The 14,204-nt window shown below is 34.9% G+C and overlaps 1 protein-coding gene across 1 annotated transcript; it reads left to right on the top strand.

Annotated features, from left to right (window-relative positions):
- The first annotated feature begins 1,049 nt into the window (after positions 1-1,049).
- LOC107755805 (F-box/WD repeat-containing protein 8) lies at positions 1,050-13,831 on the top strand. The gene is made up of 8 exons (XM_016572726.1): positions 1,050-1,596; positions 1,675-1,779; positions 1,895-2,059; positions 2,278-2,366; positions 2,459-2,610; positions 3,306-3,502; positions 3,698-3,922; positions 13,610-13,831. Exons 1-8 carry the CDS (start codon positions 1,207-1,209, stop codon positions 13,829-13,831), a joined length of 1,545 nt encoding a protein of 514 aa, XP_016428212.1. The 5' UTR covers positions 1,050-1,206.
- The last annotated feature ends 373 nt before the right edge of the window (positions 13,832-14,204 follow it).

The following is a 14,204-nucleotide window of genomic DNA, read 5'->3' as shown; positions in this document are numbered from 1 at the left end:
TTACATAAATTAGGCATACTTTTTTCTTAAAATACAAAATATATAGATATTTAAATATATTTTTATATTTCACCTGCTACAGCTTCAACAACATTGCATTTTTTATTTTGTTGTAATTGTGCTTATATTTTTCCATGTCACAACCGTCAACTTTGTTCACACAAATTGTAACGATAAAATTTTGATTTTTTTTTTACATAATTTACCTAATTTCACCTAAATCCTATCAGAAGAAACAACAACAAATAGCTACTGCATTAAATAGCCTACATGAGACAAAATATAAGATAGATTTGATCTACATGCTTAAGACTCTCTGCTTAACTGTGGTGACAGTTTAATATAAGGAGCTAGTAATGAAACCAGTTGTCACATTTCATTCTTTCAGTGACATAAATGCCGTATAAGTTAATAATACATTTTTTGAATAGTTATAATAATATATCTTGTCAGTATTTATAATAAAAATGTACACCGTGTGTCATGTATTAGGATTACTGTGGTTGTTACTGGTATCGGTCGTTAGAGGGCGCTGGGGACAGGTAAAAAGAAATCTGGTGAGTCTGGAGATAAAGAAGTGACAAATACACAGTGAAGACAAAGTTGTGTGCGTGGTGTGATTATTTAATTTAGGCAGAGATGAAACATCATGTGCTGACCAATATTAAGTAATAAACACATTTTGTAAAAAAAAAAACCAATTGAAGAAGCAGGTGATGTTGAACACATTCATCCAAAAATAATTCCCTGATAAACATAAACCGTTATTGTTTTTAGTTTTTTAGAGTCTTATTAATCAGTGATGTAATATATTTGGGTATATTTATAAGCCTATGACAGTATTTTGTATCAAACATTTCTATAGCTACATTTAATAAATGTTTGCCCTACACACGCGCAGTTTTATGTATTATAGGCGCGTGCAGCGGTTATCGCAGGTTCTCTGGTTACGCTCGAAATGCTGTCTATGTAGACAGCTCACTAGTTTCTGAGACACAGCCTTTGTCTTGTATTGTAAATAATTGTTCGTTCGGGTGGGTGAGGAATAAGCGCCACGCGGAACAATTCCGCGTGAACACGATATCCCAGCCGAGGCCATTTCGCGGTCGGATCGCTGTTTGTTTTGATGCCAGCAGCGGGGTTCCACAAAACTTGCGTGTGAAAATAACGTTTATAAAAAAATGAATGCAAACGCAACGTGATTAAATGGGAATGGAAGAGGACGAGCTTTCGACCTTCCGAGAGCGATGGAAACAGGAGTTAAAGAAAAATACCAAGACATCGTGTAAAGACAAAGAGAGATATTTTGGGCATCCCAGCAGCAAAGACAGCTCATCTCTTCACCAGAGCGCGAGCTTTTGGGAGAAACAGAGCAATGCGTCAGAGCAAAGTCAGCCCACGCCGAAAGACCAGCCGCAGTACGTGTCGATCGCCGAGGGTTTGTTGGACGGCAGAAGCAGTCCACTGCTGGACAGAATCGAGCAGGAGCGAACGCGTAGGAAACGCGCTCCCTGGAGCGAGGCGCTCAACACAGACGCGCCCCCCAAAAAAGGCAACAAGTGCCAGAAACTGCTCGAGCAGTTCCTTCAGGACCTGGTAACGCTTCTGTTATGTAGCGGTTCATGATATTGACTGTGTTTGTGTTAATAATAAACTCGGATTTGATGTGTTTAGAATGAAATGAATGACATCCCATTCTTTGATGTGGAGTTGCCTTATGAACTGGCGCTCAAGATTTTCCACTTCCTGGGCAGAACGGATCTAGGACGATGTGCTCAGGTAAATATGAATGAGTGCATGCCTATTCTATTCTATTCTGATTTCCAGGTGATATTTTTATTTTATAGTGCTTGAAGTACAATGGTTAATATTCTCTTAATTTCTTTTGTTCCAGGTGTCTAAATCCTGGAAGGTGCTGGCTGAGGATGAGGTCCTGTGGCATAGATTGTGCCTGAAGGAAGGTTATCACAATGGGGCAAGTATCTCTGACTCCCCCTGCTGGAAGAGCACACTCAGAGACTGCCGCAACACTGAGAATGTGGTGAAGTCAAACTGGAAGGTAAACAGCATCTTGCCTTTACAATCCCAGAAAGGGTTGATCATTCTAAAACAAGAACATTTATTACAATAGGACTACTATTTATTTTTATGTTCAATGAATTTATGAATTATAAGCTAAAATACAATTAAAAATAAAATCATATAAAAATATGAGATTCAAAAGTAATTTAGTTTGTCTTAAAATAATATTTTTTACACCTCTTACACCTCTAACAGAATCGTGTTGGGTCCATTCGTCATCTGCAGTATGAGCTGGGAAAGGTGTTGTGTGACGTCAGTTCCTGTGCTGGTCTTGTAATTGCTGGGTATGCTTTACTGAGGCACATATGATTAATAAGCTATATGCTATCCGAACACTACAGATCACATAGTCATTGTGTGTGTCTGTTCTGTACAGCTACACCTCTGGTGATGTCCGTCTATGGGACACGCTTCACTGGGACAAAGCTTACCTGCACCCCACACATTTCATCAGAGATGAAACCCCTGCACCTTATGTTAGTCACGTACGCGTCAATAAGACCGTAGCCACAGCCGCTTATGAGAATGGTAAGAGATTTGTAGGGGGTGGGAGGGGTTTCAGCACACTTTTTTTTTTTTTTTTGCTAAAAGAATAACATTTCCTTTTAAAAAAAAAAATTAGTTAACAAGTAGTAGTTAACTACTACTTGTTAACTAATAAAAACAAATAAAAAGTAGTTAACAAGAACCATATAAAATACTTCAAAAGCATTTATTAATTATTAATAAATTAATAGATATAACCTTTCTTCACCAGTTGGTCGATTACAAACATTTTTTCTGTTACAAATTTTCTAAAATGTTATGTTTAAATATGGGCATTATATAATTAAATATGTACGCTGCAGCATTTGCATGAATTTCCAGAACATAAATCTGAACACCGTGCAAAGCCAGCTTCAAAATGTTTGCTTCATTTTGTTGACATAGCAGGATCAAAGGATTTTACAGAGGGGTTTTTGGATGTCTTTTTATCACTCACATAAATTAGAAAAGAAAAAAAAATTCACCCTGATTTTGAGAAAAAAAAAGTTGTATAAAATCAGGGTAATGATATATGAACAAACCCCTCTGTAAAAACATAAATAGGAATAAAACTGTAGTGTAAGTGCATGTAAGTGCTGCTAAATTGAGATTTCTGGCTCTGTGCAAGAAAAACTAATTTTGAGAAACTCTTAACTCAAATTTTAATTCTGATAATACATTTTGTCATGTATGTCTAGGCTGTGTAGATGTGTGGAGCACTGAAACAGGTCTTGAGCCCATTCATCAGTACCAGCACCTCCAGAGGGTTCATGCTCTGGATCTAAGCCCCGACAGTCCGGCTTTGGCCTCTGCATCAGGGCCAAATGTGCGGGTGGACTCCCCAGATGAGCAGAGCTACTGGAGATCACAATGTCTCGTTCAGTTACCAAAGCCTGTGAGTTTAATCTGAGAAAAGCAGAGCAGATGCCAACTATAGTAACAGCTGACAAAATGAGTCATGCATGTGGGCAATTTTGGCACTAGAAAGACATTCCATAGATTCAGGCAGTTTGTTGCATCCACAACTCAAGCAGAATAATGCATAACCACGAACCAATCATGTATTGATCAGAGAAACTGTGTTTTGCAGGTAGATGGGGTATTGGTGGTGCCAGGGAGGCGGGACGTCCCTTTGGTCACAGCGTGGGCAGGTGAGAGTGTTTACCTGCTGGATTCCAGATGGAATGAAGAACAGGAGCCAAGAGTTCTTCACTCTGTATACGGCCATCCAGTGACCTGTGTAGATGTGTCACCCAGCAGAGCTGCACTGGGGATCAAGAGCTGCGGATGGGGCATGAACGACGGGGGAAACAAGGTATCTGTACAATCACATGGTGCACTTTTGTGCAATGTAATAAAAAATAGTAATAGTAAATAAATAATGATAATAATACACTTTAAAAAAAAAAGAAATTAATACTTTTCAGTATGTATGCATTAAAGTGATCAAAAGTGACAGTAAAGACATTTATTATGTTACAAAAGATTTCTATTTCAAATAAATGCTGTTCTTTTGAACTTTCTATTCATTAAAGAATCCTGAAAAAAATATTATTATTATTATTCAGTACAACTGTTTTCAACATTGCTAAAAAATCTCAAATGTTTTTTGAGCAGCAAATCGGCATATTAGAATGATTTCTGAAGGATCGTGTGACACTGAGTAATGATGTGGAAAATTCAGCTTTGCATCACAGGAATAAATTACATTTTAAAATATATTACAATAGAAAACAGTTATTTTGCATGGTAATTATATTTCACAACATTACTGTTTTACTGTTTTTTTTTATTTTTTTATCAAATAAATGCAGCCTTGGTGAGCAGAAGAGACTTACTTTAAAAACATTCCAAAAATCTTACAGACCCCAATTATTATTATTATTTATTATTATTATTATTATTATTATTATTAGCAGTAGTAGATTTCCCTTCAAATCTGTTTGCTAAGAAAGCTATAAAAGATCTCTCACATCAAAACTGACCAGATTTACTTTCTTAATACATGTTTCTGGTCTTATTGTGCACAACTGTGCATGTTATTCCAAGTACAAGCTGTTTTATCATATCAAAATGACTTTATGATGTTGCCTGATGTCACCAAGCACTCTTATTTTTCAATACCATTTGGGTATGCAATGCCCACTTTTCATAATCCAGTGAATATCTAATTAATTAAATCAAGCCCCGCCATACGTTTTTCCTGTTGAATATCTTATTGTCAATATAGGAAATCTTGCATTGCCATATACATAAAAGAGAGACTACTTCTGATAAATGATTGGCTATTTATACGGAAGGAGGCAAATTACATTTCTTAATCCATTTCCCGTTTTCAGCTGCCTTTTGTGTTGCATCATTTGCATATCCAATCAATTTATGCATCAGAGTAGACATTAGGGTTTTCCAGATTTGATTTTAAGCACTCTTTTACTAGAGTAATCTTTTACTTAAACGACATTTAATTAGATTATTTATGTTGTTAAATTTATTTAAAAATACATTTTTGAGATTTACCTTTGCAAGCTCTTCAGATGAAATGGCTGAATTTCAACAAACGATAGTGGTGAAATATAAACTTTGTTGACTTGTTTTTGATCGTACTCGACTTTTAAAGCTGACAAAATAGTAGAAATCATGACTAATTTCAAGTTTTAAACATTTTTCTGTTGGTCAGACAACAAGGTCCTTACTCCATCCATTGAATTATATTCAACCAAGTCAGGCTGCTCAAACAAACAGATCACAATTCCATTTGTGCCACTGGTGGTACAGAAATAACACATCTTAAAAAAAAACACTTTTGGTGTTTTATGCCTTTATTTAGGTAGGGCAGTAGGTGGACTGGAAGCGAAGTGGGAGAGAGAGAGGGGGATGGGATTGGGATTGGGAAAGGTCCACGAGCTGGGACTCGAACTTGGGACGCCCGAAGCACAACACACTGCCCACAAGGCCATCAGGGCCAACACACATTTCATCTTTTAATTGTGCAAAAATATATTGCATGATTTATTAGCAGATGATTTTATCTAAAGTGAATGACAGTACATTATTACAGGATCAATTGGGAGTACGCTGAGGTTTAGAGTGTTGCTCAAGGGCACAGAAGTGATGTTTTATGGATCATCTCTTATGAGTGTTGTCACTACCAGCTGAGCTCTTTAACCACTGAAGCCACACCACCACATGATGTCAACAAGTGTGGTTTGGTGATCTCATGTGGCCCATCCCTGATGTTTACATAATTTGAGCCCACCAGTGAAGTTCAGTGTGACCTTATTCCCAAAGTCATGATAAATAAAAAGTTGTTGTTATCTTAGGAATAGACCTGTTACTTAATTAACCCAACCTTGGGTCCCAATGCTCCTAAGAATCCCTAGTAGTATGTTTCTAAGTCTGGCATGTGAAGCTCAGAGATTCATTTAGAGGCCATAGACAAATCAGTGTTATTTTAGTATGTAATATTATAGTTTTTTGTTAATATTTTGAATTAAATGTAATTTTATATTTTCTGTTTTTAATAATTTTTTTTAAATTAAAAATATGTCATTAAAATGTCTATATTGTAATTAAAATATGTCTACATAGTTTTTATTACCTGTTAGTTTTAGTTAGTTTAGTACGCAAAAGAGAAAGGGTTATTATAGTTAATTAAAACCATAAAAAAATTAAATAACTTTTGTTGTTAACCGAAATAAAGTATATAAATAAACGTATTTTATTTCAGCTAGTTTCCAAGGCAGCATAATCTCATTTTCATTTAGATTAACTTAATGTAAAACAACTAAAACTAGAACTGAAAAAATACAATAAACTAAAAATTACATAGACATATTTAAAAACAACAAAAACTAATAAAAATGACAAAAACACACAACAAAATTACTAAAACTGTAACTAAAATTAACACGAAAGCATGAAATATAAAAATAAAATAATTCAAAATATTAATAAAAACTATAATAGTATCTCAATGTTACTAAAATAACACTGGCTGAAATAAAATAATACTAAAAAATAATAATAAATGATTAATGATTAGAATTATGATTATAAAGTATAATTATTCATAAATAATAGTTAATAAAGTTAATTAAAATTCATAATAAAAAAATGCAAATATTTTATTTCAGTTAATGTTTATTTTTCTTCAATTCAAATGTTTTTGTTATGTTTTTAGTTTTGGTTAACAATAGCAACCCTGGTGCAAAGTTTCTCCAGAGGCTTTGAGTTTGAGCCGGTGCAGTCTTGTACTCTTACTCTCCTGGTTAAAAGCTCAACTATCATGTGAAATAGACCTTAAAATAAACCTCTCCAAATCACAATAGCCTTCACGGCAAGTCCCCAGTGTATTTATGCAAACGTTTAAATAGTCTGTGTTCGAGTCTCTGGGGGGAGATCAGCGCTCGAGGGGGAGGGATGGGTTTACTCAGGGGAGGCTGGTAGTTTTTCAGTGAAGCGACAGGCGTAGATGTTGACCGTAATCAGATGAGTGCTTGATAGATGGATGCAGATGGTGTCCTGTTGTATCACACAATGCTTTGGCTCTCCTTCTCCACTGACATCACCCTCATTTAAACACTCTCATTAACCAAACGGGCACCGGCGTGGCTGTTTAGAGGCAGCAGAGAGTTTAAACGACAGGACAGTTTGTCAAAGTCAGCCTCTGCTGGAGTGGATTGTTTCGCTGTTTTATTTAATAGAAAGTGTTACAAGCATATCTCTTGTTGCTTATCTTGTCGCACTGAATTTTGAGAAACACATTGCATGGCCTAACAAAAAAGTGTTGCTTTTTTGTCAAAAAACCTTCTGTACATAGGCAGTGAATAGCTTTTTCTGCAGGTCAGTGCCTGTGAGCTGTGCATTTGAAAATACATTAACATAATAGAAACTTGTTATAAGAATATAAGAAAAGGTTAAGAATAAAAATTAAATAATGGAAAGAAAGAAGACCGTACCATACATGTTTTATCATATGGATGTTACTCTGACATCTAAAAACTGTTTGTACCAGCCTAAACTGGTTTGCTGGTCTTAGCTGGTTTAAGATGGTCTAGCCAGCTGAAAAGTGTCCTCCAAAACCTCTCTAAAACCAGCCAACAGACCAGCTTGACCAGGTGACCAACTAGAACCAGCAAACCAACTTAGGCTGGTTTACTTTTAGAATTTTAATTTGATTGAACTTTTATTTATTTAATTTATTAATTTATTTTGTAGAATTGTAGTATTTAGATACTTAAAAAGGATATCATTTTATTACAATTGTAACAATGTAGCACATTGCCCTGAATGAGTGTTTTTACTACTTACATATAAGTATATATATACTAAATACATATAATAAATAATGAATCAGATATTAAAGACATTTATAATGTTATAAAATAATTTGGATGCAAATAAATGCTCTTGCTTTGAACTTTCTGTTCATCAAAGAATCATAAAATCACAAAATATGAAGCAGCTGTTTTCAACATCCGTAGTACTAATAAGAAATGTTTCTTGAGCAGCAAATCAGAATTGTACTGGTTTTGAACAGTAGTGTATGTTAATATCATGGTAGCTTTTGTAAGGGTGATATGTTCTCAAACCTCTTGTCTATCAAGGAAACAACTGCTGATGTGTTGTTTTCCACAGATATTTATCATCATTTTACTTTAGGAAGTGAAACCGTTAACCTCACTTTGGTTTGATGCTCCTGTCTTCAGTCTTTCGAGGATCTCAGCACTTTATCTTGCAGCACATTTTGCAGGAATCATACGCCGTTTCATGTTGTGTCACTCTTCTGTGAGCTACTCTACAAGTTTCCATTCTACCAATTCATGATTAGCGCCTTTCCCATCCGTGTGATGTCTTGTCTGTCAGCTGTGGTGCATGTTGACAGGTTTTTCAAACTGCGAGAGGGAAGTCAGACGTGCCAGAACCGACGCTGGTGAATCCAAGGTGTTTGTGTGTTATTAAATGAGAAGACATATGCCTCATTAAAACTTGTCAAAAACAGAGTTCACTGTCTGTGAGGTAACAGAGTGAGTCATAGCATGTTTTGGTGTTTATTTTTTAACTTGAGCACCATTCGGACTTTGAATTACTGTTATTACCAATGCACATTTTGTGATTACATATAATAATTAAGATGAGATTCAGATCTCAGCAGTTTTTACTAAGATGTCTAGTGTCTAATGTCTAGACGCCTTTATGTGTTTTAATCTGGTTTGTTTTTCTCTCACTGCTTTATTTAGTGTATGTGGGAGTCAGTTGAATTTTTTTCAGCTTTCTGTTGTCATCTTTGTTTTTGAGTTGGAGGACTGGAAGCTCTGGGCATCTGTTGTGTTTGTGCATCACAGTGTGTGTTTGAAGCGCTGACCCAGACACACACACACACACCGTGTGGATCATGCTGGCAAACCTTGAAGCGCCACTTTCATGTTTAACAGCCAGATAGGCTGGTGAAAATGTGGCACTCTTGCACCTCCAGGTGCTGAAATTCAGAGATGTAGAGCAGTGTCTCGTGAGATCAGGATGAATCTGTTTAACAATATATAAGGGCTCGAAAATCTAGAATTATACAGAATATAAAGGGACACATTACAGGAGTAATTGATGATTTTAGTTGTATTTGAGAGTTTTGGTTTCTACGGAGTAAACTTTCTATCGACTACCAACATTTCTGAAAACCTCCCAACTATTTTTGAATAGCCAACTATTTTAATTCATCACTTTCATCCAGTAAACAAAGTGCATCGGTTATCATTTTTCAATTATCATTTTCTTGAATTGTCATTTTGCTCATATGGCAAATGCGTCACAATAAAAATAAGTAGCAGCATTTTATTTTAGATTTTGACATTATTTTTTATTTGTTTTATTTTTAAATGTATTGTTATTATCATTAATATTATCATTTAAAAAAATTTTTGTTTGTTTTATGTGTAGTAATTTTCAAAGGTGTTTTTTTTTTTTTTAATTAAAATTTTAACCTATTGACAGAGATCTCTGGTGATAACCAACCACAAAGCTATTGGTCACAAAAAGATTAAAAAAAAAAAAAAGATCAAAAGAAAAATATTTAGTAGAGATTATAACAACAAAAGTATATTCCACTTTTGTTGTTATAACGTGCAAATTTGTGCAGATTTCATTATACAATTAAGCCTATTTTTATATTTAAAAAGAAACTTTAATAAAACCACAATACAAAGAATACTTATTATACAAAATTTTTGGTGGTCTATACACAGTAGCCAGAGCAAGAGATACGATAGATTTCTTTTGCATATCTAAATACCAAATATGTTCTTTTAATACACTACTGTTCAAAAGTTTGGGGTAATTAAGATTTTAATTGTTTTTTAAAGTCTCTTGTGCTCACCAAAGCTGCATTTAGTTGATAAACAATACGGTAAAATCATTGTTAAATATTATTACAAATATTACTATTACAATATTAAAATAACTGTTTTGTGTTTTAATATAATTTAAAATGTAATTTATTTCTAATTCTAATTTGGTGCTCAAGAAACATTTCTTATCAAATTTGAAAACAATTGAAACTTAACTTAAACTAAATATATTCAGGTTTATTTGATAGGAGGACTTAATAGAAAGTTCAAAAGAACAGCATTTCTTTGAAAACGATTTTTATTTGGTAGCATTGTACATGTCTTTACGGTCACTTTTGATCAGTTTAAGACTTTTTGAGTCCTTGCTGAAATGTATTAAGTTCTTTCCAAAATATAATCTGACCCCAAACATTTGAACGGTAATGTACATTTTAATGAAGTGAACACTGAATAGTTTCACATGCCAAAGCTTCATCTTGATTTAAAGGCGGTAATGTTTATATGAAAATGCTATTTGTGAAATGTGCTGAACCTCAGTGCAACAGCTAAATCATTGTTTACTTGTGTAAACACCTCCATAACCTCCTGAATCCCGTAATGATGAATAAATCCCAAACATAATCCCAGTAGTCTGTCTTCTCGCCAGTGACATATGCACTCATCGCCGCTTCATTCTAATCAGCTTTCCTCCTCAAGTCTTTACATATTGTAGCTTTACATATTGGAAGCTTTTCTCGTGTCTTGATGACAAACTCCGGTTGGCTGTAATTTTTGGGTCCTCTCAAGGATTTTGGCTGGCAGCACGGTGGCTTGCAATTAAGTGTGTCTGGCCCAAATTGGAGGCACTAAACAGCTGGCATGAGCTCAAATCTGACATCATGCAGTTCTTCTCTCTTCTCTCTCTTTTGTTTAACATCTCTATCTGTTGCCTCGATAATTTGCCTCCAATTTGGCCCGTGCCGTTGTCTTTCCTTTGCTCACTGTTTAAATGGCAGCTGATGCAATCAGTTAAACAATCTCTTTTTAGGATTGAATTACCTCAGAGATGGCATTTAATGTGAGCGGATTGATCAAGAGCTTTAGATGTTTTAAAGCACCTGGACTGGCGGTACACTGGCTCATTTTCAATTATTAAACACTTTGCTTCTCTGTGTCTTCAGAAAAGTTTGATTGATAAAGTGAGAAGGAAGTGAGTGTCAGAGTTTGCAGTTTAGAAGACCTGCTTCTTGATTAACTTAACTGTAGTAAATTATTTGAATGCAAGTAGAAGGTAGGCTATTGCTCTAAAATATCAATGCAATATTGCAAGAACTGTAATATTGATAATATTATATGAACAGACTATTTATTGACATAGACTTTCATGCTTTTCTTTTTATGATCAATAACTTAGTGGTTGGTAATTGTTTGTTTAATAATAAACAAAAAACAAAACTAAAATTAAAATTAAGCGAACATAAAATTAGACCTTGGTACCTATTATGACATTTGCCATACAGGAAAAACATCAATTAAGAAAAAAAGTTCATTGAAATATGTTAACTGAAGCACTGCCCTACTATATTTTCCACTTTGTTTTAATGTTTATATCCTATTTATATTTATGTACCCACTACCCATAAACATGTGGTTTGTCACTTTGCATGTTGTAAGACGGCCATTGGGTGCTTATCATAACATCACAAAATGGCAAAGGCTTAGCTCATGAATACTAATTAGATCATTTTTAAATAATTTAACATGGTCTTTTACTGTTTTGATGAGGTAGATTATGAGATGTATGCAGGTCTGTAATCAAGTTTTTGCTCAATTCCAAGGCAAAACTGAATGCAGTTTCAATAGCACAATGTATTTCTGATCAAAGGAGCTAATGATTAACTTGATTAGCCAAAGCTGTCACTTACATCGACAATTGGCCAGAGTAGAAGTTCACTACTGTTTAAAAGTTTGGGGTATGTACAACTTTTTAATATTTTCAAACAAAGTCTTTTACGCTCACCAAGGCTGCAATTGTTGGATCAAAAATACACTAAAAACAGTAATATTGTGTAATATTATTACAATTTACAAGAGCTGTTTTCTATTGTAAAAGATTTTAAAATGTTATTTATTCCTGTGATGGTAAAGCTTAGACTAAGTTGTTAAACAGTAAGTCATGTGAGAAATAACCATAGAATGCAAACATCTTAGCTGCCTCTAGTGGCATATAATCTCTAATAAACCTAAAATGATAGCGATTAAACTCAACCTGCTTACAAACGTTTTTAACCTGAGCTTTAAATGTAAGTTTAGAATCTGTCAGTATTCCAAGGTATTTATATTGAGAAACTACCTGCAGCCTCACCCCTGACACAAAAACATCCGGCTCTTTACTGATAGTATTTGACAGAGAAAAACATACATACTGTTTTGGACACATTTAGTTGCAAGCAATTCTCTTTTAGACATTAACCATAGAAGTCGTAAGTCCATTTGCAAATTGTGTGAAACCATTACCACATAAAAAAGATCACAGTATCATCTGCAGACATTTGTATATTAGTGCCAGGATATGCAGAATGAAGATCATTTAAATATAAAGCAAAAAACAATGGACCCAAAATAGATCCCTGAGGAACACCAGTAGATGTACCTAAATCAGTTGATTGATGATTTTGTACTCTAATATGCTGAGACCAGTCTGACAGATATGATTCTATCCAATTGAGTGTACACTCGTAAAAATAAAGGTGCTTCACGATGCCATAGAAGAACCTTTTTGTCTAAATGGTTCCATAAAGAACCTTTAACATCTGAAGAACCTTTCTGTTTCACAAAAGGTAGGAAACTGATTGGCCTATAATTATCGATAGAAAGGGGATCTCCACTTTTAAATATTGGAAAAACAATAGCTGACTTCCAAACACTTGGAAATTTACTCTGAGAAATCGAAAGGTTAATCATTTTGATTAATGATTACTCTCTAAGCATAACAACATCCATACCATATTTATCTTTTGCTCTAGATGGTTTAAGAGATCTAATCATTCTCATAACGTCTGATTCAGTAACAGGCCTTATACTTAAAACAGGCTCTGTGTCACATGATCCTTCAGAAATCATTCTAATATGCTGATTTGCTATTATCCATGATGAAAACAGTTCTGGAAACCATAATAATTAATTTTTTTTTTCAGGGTTCTTTGAGTAGTAATCTAAAAAGAATAGCATTTATTTTAAAATAGAAATGTAAAAGCCTTTACTGTCGCTTTTAATTAGTTCAATGCATCTTTGTTAAATAAAAGTATTAATTTATTTTTTTAAAATCTTACTGTCCCCAAACTTATCAATTATCAGTGTACTTTTCAAATCAGTGGTCCCTTTAACTGAGAACTTCAAATCCCTTTAGATAAAAGCATCTGCATAATGAGAACCGTTTACATGCTAAAATGCCAGTTAAACAGGTTGCTTCAGATGTTTTGAACTGACTGTGTACCTGAAATGTTTAAAGTGTGTTAGAAGTTCATAAGAATGCATGCAAGACTTGAGAAATGTGTTATCTGGCATCTGTGGATGCAAGCTGTGGGCCTGACATTTGAACCTTAGCAGGTGTTACGGCACAATCCTGCCAGTTTTACAATCTATCTTCTATCTCACCAGGAGCAATCGTCCTCTCTCCTCAGATTCAGGTGTACAACCTGGAGATCAGCCAGTGCGAGCTGACCGTGGGGAACTCGGCGGGAGACTTCACCTGCGTCAACCTGAGAGACAGCCACCCTCACCTGCTGGTGTGTGGGAACAAAGACAGGCGGTACGACACGCTCGCAAACATGTGTACCTCATCTATCACTGTTACATTCACACACACACACACGCTCGTTTCTGTCTTCTGTCTGGCAACTTAAAGCCTCCTGTGACTTGAGTTTCTTAAACACAGAGAGTTTGATGAGTTCCGATGGAATAGTAGCTCTTTCATTTACACCTACAGCTGGTGTGAATTCTCTTATTTTAGGTTCCATTATATTTCCCTAGAGCAACTAGTTTTATTTTTTAGGATTAGTGGGAATGTTTTGAATGGGTGTATCTCATGAAGCCTGGTGACACAGAGCCTTGGGGTTCATGAGAGACAGATTTGAATTGTGTTCTCATCTCCTTCCCCACTCTTGTCCTTCTGTGGGTGAATCTCACAAAGCGTTTTAACAGCATGTTTGCGTAAAAAAAGAGATGCCTATTTTTATGACAACTAAGTTTGTTTGAATTGTGACATGATTTTCATAA

The sequence above is a fragment of the Sinocyclocheilus rhinocerous genome, unplaced genomic scaffold (assembly GCF_001515625.1).
Source record: "Sinocyclocheilus rhinocerous isolate Xijiao unplaced genomic scaffold, SAMN03320098_v1.1 scaffold352, whole genome shotgun sequence".
Classification (NCBI taxonomy): domain Eukaryota; kingdom Metazoa; phylum Chordata; class Actinopteri; order Cypriniformes; family Cyprinidae; genus Sinocyclocheilus; species Sinocyclocheilus rhinocerous.
This window is presented reverse-complemented; position numbering and strand designations above follow the sequence as displayed.

Coding starts and splice junctions, on each gene's coding strand:
- LOC107755805 (XM_016572726.1), top strand. CDS start 1,207: ATGGGAATGGAAGAGGACGAGCTTTCGACCTTCCGAGAGCGATGGAAA. Junction 2,367..2,458: donor GCTGGTCTTGTAATTGCTGG/GTATGCTTTACT, acceptor TGTTCTGTACAG/CTACACCTCTGGTGATGTCC. Junction 3,923..13,609: donor TGAACGACGGGGGAAACAAG/GTATCTGTACAA, acceptor CTCTCTCCTCAG/ATTCAGGTGTACAACCTGGA.